The 15,859-nt window shown below is 36.7% G+C and overlaps 1 protein-coding gene across 1 annotated transcript; it reads right to left on the minus strand.

Moving 5' to 3' along the window:
* Positions 1-981: 981 nt before the first annotated feature.
* Positions 982-14,986, minus strand: LOC128687368 (dihydrolipoyl dehydrogenase, mitochondrial). Its single transcript, XM_053774797.2, has 9 exons — positions 14,831-14,986; positions 11,033-11,182; positions 9,914-10,051; positions 8,289-8,405; positions 6,968-7,198; positions 5,741-5,953; positions 4,189-4,334; positions 2,362-2,551; positions 982-1,817 (listed from the first exon to the last, which is right to left on the minus strand). The coding sequence occupies exons 1-9, from the start codon at positions 14,870-14,872 to the stop codon at positions 1,524-1,526; spliced, it is 1,521 nt and encodes a 506-aa protein (XP_053630772.1). The 5' UTR covers positions 14,873-14,986; the 3' UTR covers positions 982-1,523.
* Positions 14,987-15,859: the final 873 nt, after the last annotated feature.

Genomic DNA, 15,859 nt, shown 5'->3' on the forward strand with positions numbered 1-15,859 from the left:
GAGCCCCTACACCAAGAAACCTTCTTTCAATTATTATAATCATGGAGAGCACTAAACCCATAGGGATTATACAGCACCTGTAGGGGAGGGGATTGAAGGTATTCAGGCTCATTTCAGGGAACTGAAGCACAGATCTAATTCTCTGGATCAAGAGCTCTCATCAGCATCAAGGAACCTCCCTTGAGGGGTCCCTCAGGGGATACAATGCACCAGGTTAGGGAAAAACAGGAGTATACAAGTGTCTGTGCACTACTCGGCAATAGCATCATAGTCAAGTTTTCCGGTCGTACTTAATTCAGGCTAGACAGTCTCTCATGGTATTGGAAACCTTATTGCAGTTCATGGAGTCATTCTAGCAGGCAAATTCCTCAACCATAATGTAGCTGTCCATATACAATTTACACAAACAAGCAGAGGATCACTTGTTTGTCCTTAATCATCAGTCAGCCCTTTACCAATAGGGAAAAATTAGCCAAAGTTTTCTCTTGTGTACAACTTTGAGCAGCTCTAATGTTAACTTCTTTAGTTGTGATGAATGGTTTTGAAAACCGACTAGTTGAAGAATTGAGACACTTGTGTAATATATGGGAATCTTTATTGAAGAAACGTTTCACCACACAGTGGCTTCATCAGTCTTATACAAAGCAGGGAGGAATAAGGAGAGCAGGAGTTTGAGGTAATCAGTCCCTCAGCCTAGAGTCAACATGTTCAGTCCATCAGTCTTGTAGAAAGTACTTTCTACAAGATTAATGGACTGAACACATCGACTCCAGGCTGAGGGACTGATTACCTCAAACTCCTCCTCTCCTTATTCCTCCCTGCTTTGTATAAAACTGAAGCCACTGTGGTAAAACGTTTTTTCAATAAAGATTCCCATATATTGCACAAGTGTCTCTATCCTTCAACTTTAGTTATAATCTTTCCATGTATAGTGTTAAATCCACTCAAAGTATGTTCGTCTTAAAAGATAATTAAAAATAGTTCAAATAATGTATATTTACTTAAATATTAAAACCTCTTCGTGAGATAATTTACAACTTGCATCTTTTTCAAAAAGATATGACAAGCAATACAGATATGAACAGCTATATACAAATGTGACCCCAGATAGTGAAAATAGCTAGTGTTTTAACTGAATTTCCTCTTGAAATTTAGCATGACTAAGTATACAGAATAAAATACTGAACTTTACAATTCAATCAATTTATATATTAAACCTAATTATATCCAGCAACATCAGAATTCACATATTTGACTGATAAAATGCACATATGCCAAAACAGTGAATGTAAATTAAAACAATTACAGTATAAATATTAAACAGGTACAGTATAAAGCTTAAGAGGTCTTAGGGCAAAACAGATAACACAAGAGTTCATGACAAAAAAAAATGATGATGATCATGTTCTGAATAACTCCAATGGTGAAAAATGTCCCATACAACTCTCATTGATAATATGGCTGACAAAAAGTTAACTTTTTTATTTAACTTCATGCAACTATCTTAAATCAACAAATACTTTTTAAAAATTAATAGGTTTGCCAAAATACGCTGCTAAGTTGGCTTCCCTGAATGCTTCCGAACATGTTGGATGGGCGTGACAAACTCTAGCAACATCTTCACAGCTCGCTCCATATTCCATGGCAAGGGCAGCTTCATTGATAATTTCCCCTGCACCTGGTCCAATGATGTGTGCACCAAGCAAGCGGTCTGTGTCTTTATCACCCAGAATCTTCACAAGGCCATCTGTGTCGTTGTTGCACTTGGCACGTGAGTTTGCTGCAAAGGGGAATTTTCCAACAGCATATTCCACGCCCTATTGTAAAAACAAAAAAGAAAGGAATATTTAACAATTACAAGAAAATATTCTTATTCATAATGCTATTTCAAAACATGATGGAAGGACTATTGGTCAACTATGAACACTTCATAGAATCCTATTTGAATAGCTTGAATCAGAACTGACTTTTCATAAAACACCTATTGTCACCATGCCTTGGTGGGTGATGTCAATTGAGGTTAAAAATATTAAGTGCTGTATAAACACAAATACGTATACTAGTCTGACCATACCCCGGCCGGGATTGAACCCGCGGTCAGTCTCTCTCAAAACTCCAGCCAGTCGCATTAGCCACTAGACCAGCTGGTCTAGTGGCTAACGCGACGGGCTGGAGTTTTGAGACTCTCTGACCGCGGGTTCAATCCCGGCCGGGGTATGGTTTGTTTGCAATCGTGTCATTACGATTTCGTGAGTCATACTAATCTGTATATTTTGTAACTACCTCATTTCATTCTGGTATATAAAAAGGTACAGATATGACTTCTTTAACATTTAGGAATACAGCTACAATGTTTATTACCTCAGCTTTCAGATCTTCTTCAGTTTTTCCAACCCATGCCACTTCTGGATGAGTATAAACAACAGAAGGGACACAATTGTAATCAATATGAACTGGGCCACCTGCAATACCCTCCACACAAACTATACCCTCATCTTCTGCCTTGTGGGCCAGCATAGGTCCATGGATACAATCGCCAATGGCATGGATGCTGCAAAACAAAATAATCAATTTATTAAACAATTACATGCATCTTATGTTCAGAACCAGAAGTGGTGGTATTTATGAAGATGAAAGGCAAAGGTAAAGATGTGTTTCTGTATTAAAAGTCACATTAGTAGGTTTCCAGCCACCTTATAGTAAAATTTTGATTAATTTTTGAATGCACAATATTTTGAATTCTGTATGCTAATGCTTGGGATTAGAAGCATTTACAATGTTCTAAATTTAACACTGGATACAGAGTTTCTCGCATTTCAAATTTCGATTTCTTTACAGGTTGCTTTTGTTGTAAAATAAGGGTTAATAAAAAAAATGTACAACAGGATATATAAAATAATTAAATATAGTAGAAACATAAGAGGAAATTAAATAAATATTTTTCAAGTTATAAATTCCATTGACAATATCATGGGGTATTCTGGAAAAAACAAAATAGAAAACAAATTTAAGACAAGAAATCGGCAAAATTTAAAAAAGCCTGTATTGTAATAAAAAAAATCACAATAGATGAAGTCAAGCCAAATAAAGTACAATAGAATTCATTTATTCTAAGCTTCACGGTGCAATACAATTTTCATGAGTTCAAGTCTCTTCCACTTTGTGATCTGGTAACTTATAATAATGGCTTACATTTGAATGTACTGTACATAACTACATCTTAAAACAATCAAATAACTTTGAAAAACAATGTACCCTGTAATTTGTACAGGATTTGTGCTGTTCTTTCTCAATGGTTTAAATTGCCACAAACGTGCATACATACACACTATAGTATTACTGGGAGGGGGTAACTGTAGAAAAACATTCCTTTCTTATGCCTTCACTCATAAATAGCATCACTTGCTCTCAAAAAGGTGTGTTGCACGAGAATGGGAGTGTTGCTGTTGTGTATTCTACTGCACCAACGTGAAGACAACTTGTACACAATGTAAGCTATGAATCTGCTCAAAAGGAGAAATGGATGACTTGAAATAGGACTCAAATTGAGCAAAATCGCCGATGAATAAATTGCGTCCAGACTACTAACTTTGCACCTGCATAATCAAGCAAGTTTTCCATCAAATTTTGCACTTTTGGCATCATTACCTTCAGGAAAAGATTCTCAACCAATTGAGATCTTTTTTTTAAAGTGGACACAAAGTAATATTAATTTCTAAGGTCTGAACAGTGAAAGGGTTAAGTCAGAAGAATGGGTCTGGAAGCAGCATATAACAATGCATGGAAATATCAAAAAACCAAATATAACCATATCTAAATGATGATCAAAGGCATTATGAATGCTTAGTACTGAGGCAGATAGGCATGAGAGTAAAACGACCAACAGAAGGAATACCAGATACAATAAGCCAAACAAGTTATGGCAAAAAGGCATTACGATGATATATACCAAATGCAAAGATAAAAGATTCAGACAAATATTAAATGTCCCCAGTTTGTAGATGATCCACTTCAAGACCAAAATATTTTATTCCAAGAAAAGAAATCTTACAGAATCAAATGAATTTCTATAACACTGGTTATCTCCCACCAAAACAGGAAAAAGACATTCATTATCATGATTCATGAACTCAAAGGAAAATATTAAAAAAAAAAAAAAAAAGTAAGTAAAATAATAATGAAACTTACTTAGGAATCACAGTCTGAAAACGTGAATTAACTGGAATTCTTCCCTTTGCATCCTTCTCTATCCCAAGTTCTTCCAAACCAAGATTGTTAGTGTAGGGACGGCGACCAACACAAACCAGTAGTGTATCACAATCCAAATCTTCTTTCTGAAATGCAGTATCATTCATTTTTCATAAAACAGCAGAAAAAGAAGCCTAGTCCTTTCTTCACTCATACACTGAACTCCTTTGTTCTTTGTTCCCTTTAAATATGAAGAAAGTTTAGAACCTCAAAATCATTCAACCTGTAAAACAGGTTATGTGATTTTTTTTTTTTTTAACACATCAGCCATTTCCCACCGAGGCAGGATGACCCTAAACAGAAAGAAAAGATTTTCATCATTCAACACTTTCACCATCACTCATACATAATCACTGCCTTTGCAAAGACACTCAGATACGACACCTTAGAAGTCCCTCCAAACTGCCAATATCCCAAATTCCTCCTTTAAAGTGCAGGCATCATACTTCCCATTTCCAGGACTCAAGTCCGGCTAACCGGTTCCCTGAATCCCTTTACAAAATATTACCCTGCTCACACTCCAACAGCTCGTCAGGTCCCAAAAATCATTTGTCTCCATTCACTCCTATCTAACACGCTCACGCACACTGGAAGTGAAATTTCTGTGCATCAAATTGTGAAACCAAAGCATTTCCATCCTCCCAATTCCAAATTTATATACCTATGTAAGAGTTAAGGAGGTTGTTCAGTAATGTCATGAACTGGATTAAAAAATGTATGAAAATACACCCAAAACAATGCTAAAGAAATCTGCACATAAAACTGCCTATTATATACAGCTTGAGTAGTAAGACTCCAAAAGACTAAAAAAGTAAGTCCTAATCTAAGTAAATTTTCATTTGAATGCAAAAAGGTGTACATGTCACCTCTTCAATCTTTTATTTTTATATACAGTAGTCCCCTGTATCTGCAAGTGATACGTTCCAAGACCTACCACGGATGCCCAAAACCATGGATAGTAATGAACCCTATAAACACTGGCTGACTGACCGACCTACTGATTGACTGACTGATCTGTCTGACCTACTGACTGTTGACTGTTGGCAGTGCCACTATGTGCCCGTTTGCTGCCAAATCCAATTTACAATGTATTATTTTTTATTCATTTATTGCTGACCACTTTCAATGAAACTTTATATGATCATGTTTTATGAACTCTTATTCAAACAAAAAAAATTAATGAAATCTGACGATAAAAAATGAAATCACCAACTGCAACCTCCTTAATATTTCTCAACCTAGGAAAACCATGGAAACCGAATCTGCAGCTACAGGGGTTCTACTGTACTTTAAGTTAAAAAATGGACAAAATTTTAGAAGCTAAAAATAAAAAAATGTGATAGCAATGAACAGTAAACATTAAACTACTTTTAACTGTAAAATTGTTAATTTGGAAAAGTTCTCCAATGCAAATATCAAATACAGATAATCAGCTTGAAACTATTTCCTCTGTAAATTTTAGAGACGTATACTGCTATATAATGGTACGTACCTTTCCATCTTTTACAGACTCCACAGACACGGTGATCTTTTCACCTTCCTTAGAGGCACTGACAACTTTTGTACTCAGTTTGAACTTTATGCCTTGCTTTGTAAGGATTCTCTGGAAATTCTTTGAGATTTCTTCATCAATTCCTACACCACCAATTGAGTTCAAAAACTCCACTGCAATCACTTGTGCACCCAGTCTAGACCATACAGATCCCTAAAACCAAGATAGATTGTTGTGAAAATCATTAACATCTCTTCACTGACTATTTTTTATAGGAACATCAGCACATTTTAGTTGGGTTAAACACTGGCACAAGACAATTTTAACTTTACAACTTTTAGGAAAGCTATTTTTTAATTCAGAATGTCATAAAACCTCCTGTGTATTAAATAAAGTTGCAATACAAAGATTAATACAGCTTACTCAGGGGTCTCCTGAAAGAAGAACAGATAAACTATAGTAAGGGCAACAAAAAATTATGAAGACAGACCTGATCAATCACATGACAGTCGGTAAGAGGCAGATTTATATAAAACTATCATGGACTAGTTATGCCAATGTGGTCAAGAACAAATAAGAATTGAAAAAGAGGACTACCTTCAAGATGAACAGTAAGTTTGATGAGTTCCATTATACACCTCATACTTATCTTGACAGTGATAGCCAAAAGATTACAAAGCCACATAAAAGATTGTGACTAAGCCTCAAAATTCAGTTAGCTAATCACAATAATAGAGTATGTTGCACAAGGAACTGGGATGAAAAAGATAATTGCAAAATAATCATAAGTAAATAAAGAAAACTAAATAGGGCCAAAACAGTTATTTTAGGACAAGGTGAGATAAAAAAAAAAAACACTACATGAAAAGCCAAAAAGAGGAAAAAAAAATCAATCCTGACAACACTATTTTTACATGATTTTAATAATAAATAAGACATAAAAAGTTGCATGCAAATCAGAATAAACAAGAAATGCATAAAAAATATTGGCTAAAAAAAAAAAAGGAGTGAGAAGATAATAAAGAAAGACTATGGCCATATCATTAAGTAAAACTTTTCGGTACAAATAATTATAAAGAAACTGCCAAAAAGCTTAATGAAAGATATGTGACAAAAACAGTTTCCCACTGAATAATAGGACCAAACCCACCCAATAAATGCCTAATCACAGGAAAAAGAAAAATGAAACAAACCAAATTAAGAAAACAGCAAGAATGAACTACTTACTAGCTCCAAACCAATGACTCCAGCACCAATCACAATCATTTTTTCAGGAACCTTTTTCAGCTTTAGTGCACCAGTTGACGACACTATAACGTCTTCATCAATTTCAATACCAGGAAATGGAGTAACTTCTGATCCAGTGGCAATGAGAATGTTCTTGGCTTTTACAATATCATTTGTACCATCTTCTTGCAAAACTGTCACTTCATTAGGGCTAGTGATCTTACCATGACCCTGTATGAGAAAAAAAAATTAAAATACAAAAGTAAAAACTGAAAAATTAAGTAAAAATTAAAACAGTGGAAAATGATCTGGGCAGGATTAAATTTAAGAGCTAGGATGATAAATTTTCAGTGCTTTAAACTGCTCTATTGCACATGGTGGGTCAACTTCCTGAGACTATTATAACAACTAAACACCAAAGACATTCTTACAGATGTTGGATTCCCTTTCCCTAAAGTCTAACCTAATAATTTACACCTTGTGTTACATAAACTAAAACTGGTAAAACATGGTAAGGGTGGTAACAATGTACAGGAAACTTTATAGTAAGTAACAGATAAGAAAAATGACCTCAGAACATACCTCCAACACGTAGGGAAACTAGTATACTAGTATACCAAACCTTAGGATTAAACAAATACCTGTAAATGAAGTAATTTGACTTTTTGGAGGATGGGGAAGAAAATCTTGAAGATAAACAGGAATTACACGAGTAATTCAGTGTTTTTGCAGATTTTTTCACAGAAAATTGGTCTGTAGAGGGTTTTAGAGCAAGCAATGATGCTTTATTGAGGGTTTTAGAGCAAGCAATGATGCTTTATTGTTATTTTTTTTTTTTATTATCACACCGGCTTTATTGTTAAGTGAATAAAATACTGCAGGGTAAGTCAAATCAGTGATGCACATATTACAAAGAACTTGTGAACTAATGCCAAGTCAGCATCAAGTTCAACACAAGAACAGACTTTCACCTCAGCCTATTAGAGCCACATCAATCCTCTCCACATACTTCCATGTCAGCAAGTAACAACTAAAAAGTAAGGCAAGATAAACTGTAGCCATTTCAACGTAGTAAAATAATTAAAAATTAAAAAAAAAAAAAAAATTAATCTGGAGGTGTCAAACTTTACCCAATTGTTTCTTTATGTTCCTCACTTTACAAAAAGCTATTTTTCATAAGGCACAGATTTTCAGGAGCATAACCCCAGCATTATGAGTGGTTTTACTGTGGAGTACAATAGAAATTCAGAATTTAAAAATTATCTTAACTATTATTATTTCATCCAACTTACAACACAGAACAAATTACATTAACACTAACCCTGAGACCAAGGACCTTATTATTCTTGAAGAGGTGAACAATGCCTCCAGTGAGAGCTGTCACAGCTTTATCCTTAGCTCCCATAAGTTTCTCCAAGTTTAGTTTTACATTATCAACCTGTAAAATGAGAAAAATTAAACCCCTAAAAATATTATGAATCATAATTGCCTCAAACTTTGACATGGATTATAAATTTACAATACTGAGCACATTTCATATCAGAGAAGTTATTATGAATCGTGCATGAAATTTATTTCTAGAACCACTGCTAACCTTGAAAAGTCTATTAATCTGAGTTAACAGCTCTGGTAGAAATATTATTGCCTAAGTACCAAGGTTTGAAGTTAGTCCAAATCAGTAATGCAGAATTATGATGGCAGCTTTGAGAGGACTTGAGCCAGAGAATGCCTCTGCCATACTAGTGTGGGATTTGCCTGTAAAAGCCTGCACCTGTGGTCACAGTGGGGCCCATGCTAACAATCCTATGGTGTTTAGAAATATACCCAGTTTGATGAATCTTGTTAGGCCATCATGGACCAGTGGTTAGGCACTTTGGCCTGTGAGTTTTAGGAATCGCCTGTATGGGTGCAAGCCCCACCTGATCTTTGTATCATTTATTATAACATAACTTCATGCAGTCGAGGGTTGAGATAAGGAATATATAAACTAGGTAATTTATTCTCACTGATGTATACAAAACTATTTGATATGCAATTTAATAAATTTTCTATTTTTTTAAATGGTATAGTTCCTGTTTAGCATCTCTCACATGTAAATAGATATGATATTTAGAAAGGGCAAAATATGCAAGCTGTTTATTTTTTAATGGAAATTAAATGAATACAAATAAATGTTCAAGAATCTAGGTAGTAGGTTGGTAGACAGCAACTGCCCAGGGAGGTACTACCATCCTGCCAAGTGAGTGTAAAACAGAAGCCTGTACTTGTTTTTACATGATGGTAGGATAAACCATACCCCCGGCCGGGATTGAACCCGCGGTCATAGAGTCTCATAGTCTCAGTCTAAAAACTTGCATTTGTGGTCACAGAGGTGCCTGTGCTAACCTTCCTATGGTGTAGAAATATACCTAGTTGGATGAATCTTATTGTGGCTAGCTGGTCTAGTGGCTAACACAACGGGCTGGAGTTTTGAGACTATGACCGCGGGTTCAATCCCGGCCGGGGGTATGGTTTGTTTGCAATCGTGTCATTACGATTTCTTGAGTCATGATGGTAGGATTGCTGGTGTCTTTTCTGTCTCATAAACATGCAAGATTTCAGGTACATCTTGCTACTTCTACTTACACTTACGTCACACTACACATGCATGTACAAGCATATATATACACACACCCCTCTGGGTTTTCTTCTATTTTCTTACTAGTTCTTGTTCTTGTTTATTTACTCCTATCTCCATGGGGAAGTGGAACAGAATTCTTCCTCCGTAAGCCATGAGTGTTGTAAGAGGCAACTAAAATGCCAGGGGCATTCTTCTTCAGTAGGAAATTATAGAAGACTTCTGACCAATTGATGATTTGGTAATATCAGATCACTGGCATTCATCTGTAATACTGTACTGTATTTCAGAACATCAGAAATAATTTATCTCCCATATAAGTATCTCACCTCAATTCCACGTTCAAGAAAATCTTTGCTTTTTGCCATGTGATAGTAATGGGAGTTATTGAGAAGGGCCTTTGAAGGAATACAGCCAACGTTGAGGCACGTTCCACCATACGTAGAATTCTTCTCCACACAAACTGTCTGTTGGTGAAAATCAATTCTGAAAATGAAATGCATTAAATGGCTCTTCATTTCATGCAATTAAATTCTTGTTATACATGTAATTTAAAATACATGTATACTGTACTATCGTCTTGAGAGCATTCAACATACTGTACAACAAAAAGGCCTCGCACAAAAATAAAATTAATACTTCGAGTTCATGTCTGGTACAGTACTGTATTATACAAGTACATACAGTGGACCCCCGCATAACGATATTATTTCAATCCAGAAGTCTGTTTGGGTGCCGTTATAGACCGAATTTGTTCCCATAAGAAATATTGTGAATTAGATTAGTCCATTTCAGACCCCTAAAAATACACCTACAAAAGCACTTACAAAAATAAACTTACATAATTGGTCGAGTTGGGAGGTGACCGTTATCCGGGGGTCCACTGTATATGATATATAATATACATAGATGTGTAGCTATTTTCCTATCTATACTTTTGAACTAGCTAAAAGTGCTGGGCATATTATGGGACAACCTAATACAAAATATTGTACATTTCAATGTGAATTAATTTACTTTAATGTACTGTTGGTACTTACATTATAACACCTAGCATAACCATCAAAAAAAAAGGTCCCTGTTTACAAAGAATACATAAGGATTACAGCGCATGAGATTTACAGTGACCAGGATAAATGCTTTACTTCCACTTCCATACAAGTAAATTGGTATGGTATACAGGAAATATATACTGTACATGTATAAATGCCCATGTCTCAATACTAAAGACCCACAGTTTTTTGTCAAGGTGTTCCCTAGCCAACAGTAAGATTGTGTTCATTCAATCATCTATCCAGTTACTGACCAGATCAAATGTTGCTTAAATCATCTTTATACAGCACCACCATGAAATCTTATGGCTACAGAACATACTGACAACGCTATAACAAAAACTAAGTGCACCAGTACTACACACACACAATTTTAAAAAAATTAAGTTTCCTTACTTTCATGCCAAGCTGTGCAGCCTTAATTGCTGCCACATAGCCTCCAGGACCAGAGCCAATCACCACCAAATCGGCCTCATGAGATGCATGACGATGTTGGCTAACAGAAGCTAACCCACTTGTGGCTGCTGGGCTCTGGGCAAGACGAGCCTGTTGAGTGGGGAAAGCTGTGATATAGTCTACTGTAATTTAATTTGAAACGAATTGCATAAATAGCAGAACAAACACAAGCACTAACAGACAAGACACATGAACTGATTGTGAAAAAAACATTGAAAGCATTGAACAAGAGAATGAAATCTGAGAGTTGCAACATAAAGAGATTTTGACTGGAAAATCCTTCAACTGAAAATATTAAAAAATTTACACATTTTAACTTTAAAATACATACATAAATGAGTAAATGCTAAAAACAGCTGTTCATATTGTTATGCCAAAATTTAGGTGTCAGCCCCAAATAAGGTGACCTGTATCTCTGTGGTAAATTAATATTTAACAAATAAATTTTTACAATTGCCTTACATAGAAATATATTCTGAGGTATGATAACTGCTCTTACCCTATAAATTCAACTGTGTAAAAATAAAATAAAGCTAGGATAACCCAATAAAGTCAACAGCAGTTGGATATGCTGAATGTTGAAGACAGAGTAAAACAACTGAAGCTAAATCATGTTTATAAAATTGCTCACAAACAGTGTCCAGAATATCTTGCTGTCAATTTTGTCAAGGTTGGGAACCAAAGCAATCATAGTACTAGGGGGAGAGAGCACAACTTTGTAGTACCCACAGTTATTGGCCAGGCTTCAAACACCTTTTATTGTACAGCAATAAAGGAATGGAACAGACTACCCACACATGTCAAAGCCAGTCATAGCATGAACCAGTTCAAGAAGAGTGCCAAAAGGTGTCTGATGAATGTAGCTACAGAAAGGGAGGGGAATGATTTTCTATTTTTTAGCTAACATGCGTGTAAATTTTGCCTTATTCCTAGTAATGACCCTCATATTGTGAATAGTCTTGGTGACCCTCGTGTAGTGGATGGTCTTTTTAGTATGATAAGAAGATATCTTCATTATAGAATAATAAGAAAATATAACCTTTATATTATAATAATAAGGTAAAAGGACCCCAATGGAAATAAGTCACTCTGTCTGACTTTTTTTGGTTATCCTAGGTTCTCTACACATATGCTGCTATGTATGATAATTCTATGTAACTGTATTTGTGTATACCTGAATAAACTTACTTACTTACACTATCAACCAAAGGAACCCAGGTTAGACTCCCAAGGTAGGCATTAAAAAAGTGGCATCCTGGTGGGTAGTATCATACATTAGATAGTTGCCCTTCTCCTAATCTAAGTCAATATTTCACTGTGGCTCAGTCAGATATGCAGCACCAGACTTAGAAAAGTGATTACTGTGATTGTCAAATGTATTTGACAATCAACTCAATGTCTCCATTTTTTGTTTGCACTTCAAAACTTTTCATTGTCTCTATGTATTATGTGATGTTATATATGGTTCACTTTAATTAACAGATAACACTAACATAGGGCTTAAGTTTCAAGTGGTAGCACCTTCACCTTCCATCTGAAAAACCTCCGTTTGATCTTGTCACAAATGGAAATGTTCGGCATGTTTCTTTACACCTGTTGCCCACATTTACCTAGAAGTACTGTACCTGGGCTTTAGCAGACAATGGTGGGTTCCATTCTGGGAAGATCTAAGGACCCCAATGGAAATAAGCCAGACATAGTGCCTTTACTGGGTTATCTCAAGCTACTAACCCTCCAGGCTAATAATCCCTCAGAGGTTCCTTGATGCTGGTGAGGAACTCTTGATCCAAGGAATTGAACTTGTCCTCCCCTTCCTTGAATCAAATCTGATTGCCACTCATTCCATAAGTGCTGTATGATCCTATGAATTTAGCACCTCCCTTCAATTTAACAATAATGCAGGTTAATAATCCAAATGAAATCTAAAAATTGCAAACAAACTCCATTTTCAAACACTGACTAAATAGTTTGGAGACAGTATGTAAGAAATTGCCTTAGGCTTTGAAAGACAGGTTATAGATGGAGCTCAATTCTGAAATAAGCCAAGGTGGGATATCTCAAAGTTTAAATTACTATTAAAAAATGTTATAACAATAAAGTGCAAAAACAAGCTATATAATGGTCCCCACATACAAAAGAAAAAAAAAACAGATGCTGATAGGGTAAGGCAGCTGAAGGTAAATCATGCTTACGAAATTGCTAAGTGTTCAGAATATTTCACTGCAAATTTTGTCAAGGTTAGGAACCAAAACTAGTATGGCATTAGAGGAGAGTGAACACAATTTTGTAACACATACAACAGGCGGCCAGGACTCAAACACCTACTATACAGCAGTAAAAGAATGGGACGGACTGCCTGACCATTTCAAGGACAGTCTCAGCATATGCCAGTTTAGGAAAATAACTAAAAAGTACTTATTGAATAAAGCCATAGAAATGGAGTAATGTGATTTCTTGTAGAGCTAATATTTAACTTGTACTTTTTTTTTTCTAATGCTCATGTTTACCTGGAGTTTACCTGGAGAGAGTTTCGGGGGTCAACGCCCCCGCGGCCCGGTCTGTGACCAGGCCTCCTGGTGGATCAGCGCCTGATCAACCAGGCTGTTGCTGCTGGCTGCACGCAAACCAACGTACGAGCCACAGCCCGGCTGATCAGGAACTGCCTTTAGGTGCTTGTCCAGTGCCAGCTTGAAGACTGCCAGGGGTCTGTTGGTAATCCCCCTTATGTGTGCTGGGAGGCAGTTGAACAGTCTCGGTCCCCTGACACTTATTGTATGGTCTCTTAACGTGCTAGTGACACCCCTGCTTTTCATTGGGGGGATGGTGCATCGTCTGCCAAGTCTTTTGCTTTCGTAGTGAGTGATTTTCGTGTGCAAGTTCGGTACTAGTCCCTCTAGGATTTTCCAGGTGTATATAATCATGTATCTCTCCCTCCTGCGTTCCAGGGAATACAGGTTTAGAAACCTCAAGCGCTCCCAGTAATTGAGGTGTTTTATCTCCGTTATGCGCGCCGTGAAAGTTCTCTGTACATTTTCTAGGTCGGCAATTTCACCTGCCTTGAAAGGTGCTGTTAGAGTGCAGCAATATTCCAGCCTAGATAGAACAAGTGACCTGAAGAGTGTCATCATGTAATTCATTCTCGTGAATTTTATTTCTATTTTATCAATTCTTATTGTAATTCATTTTAATGCATTTAATTTTACTGTTAATAATCATGTATCTAATAGTTAAACTATTAAAAGTACATTATATCAGAGATCCCAATGGAAATACATCACAGTCCTACTTTTTTGGGTTATCCTCGGTAATGTACATCTACGTTATTATGCAAGATAATCATAATCATCCAAAAATAGTGTAAACTTATGCCTAAACAAACCATTTAAACTTGTAACATAAGTAAATACGTATACCTTAAGGAATATAACCAAACTGACATAGCATATACGGCAGGGAAGCAGCGGGTATAATACCCCATTATAAAATCGATCATTTCCAAAAATCATTCCCCAAAAAAGGTAATATAATAACCTATAATCCGCTTAAAAGAGAATTAAAAAACTGCATAGTTTATCATTATTATTACATCCGAGTTCTACTTGTCCATACCGGCGGTGAAGGGAAAACCTCTTAAACCCTCAGATAATGAAAGATCCTACCCAATTCCCCTAGCCATGACCACCAGCAACTCTGCCACATCATCTACATCACACAACTAACACCACCAGTACATTTTACCTTCGCTACAGTGGAAATTCTGCTCAATATTGAAGCCTGCATCTTTCTGTCTGGCTGGACGTCGTCAGCTCAGCTGGGGCGCGGTGTTAATTCCTACACTAAAATCTTCTAAAATATATTTAACCTCGTCGATATATATCTGGTGCACTTTTATCCCCATTGTTTAAATTTATAGTCTATTCTCAGTCGATTTATTAAGGTGAATTACTATACTGACTGAGTGTGTGATGGTACGGAAATCTTTATTATTGGAACTGAGTCAGGGAGGCTATTACCACGGTGTGGTGGAACAATTTTGTACTATTTTCACGGTATTACGGTGGAGTGGAACAAATCAGTACTACTGTCACGGTACCACGGTGCAGTGGAACAAATCAGTACTACTGTCACGGTACCACGGTGCAGTGGAACAAATCAGTACTACTGTCACGGTACCATGGTGCAGTGGAACAATTCTGTACTATTTTCACGGTGCAGTGGAACAAATCAGTACTACTGTCACGGTACCACGGTGCAGTGGAACAAATCAGTACTACTGTCACGGTACCACGGTGCAGTGGAACAAATCAGTACTACTGTCATGGTACCACGGTGCAGTGGAACAAATCAGTACTACTGTCACGGTACCACGGTGCAGCGGAACAAATCAGTACTACTGTCACGGTACCACGGTGCAGTGGGACAAATCAGTACTACTGTCACAGTACCACGGTGCAGTGGAACAAATCAGTACTACTGTCACGGTACCACGGTGCAGTGGGACAAATCAGTACTACTGTCACGGTACCACGGTGCAGTGGGACAAATCAGTACTACTGTCATGGTACCATGGTGCAGTGGAACAATTCTGTAATATTTTCACGGTGCAATAGAACAAATCAGTACTACTGTCACGGTACCACGGTGCAGTGGAACAAATCAGTACTACTGTCACGGTACCACGGTGCAGTGGAACAAATCAGTACTACTGTCATGGTACCACGGTGCAGTGGAACGAATCAGTACTACTGTCACGGTACCACGGTGCAG

Source organism: Cherax quadricarinatus, chromosome 40, assembly GCF_038502225.1.
Source record: "Cherax quadricarinatus isolate ZL_2023a chromosome 40, ASM3850222v1, whole genome shotgun sequence".
NCBI lineage: Eukaryota > Metazoa > Arthropoda > Malacostraca > Decapoda > Parastacidae > Cherax > Cherax quadricarinatus.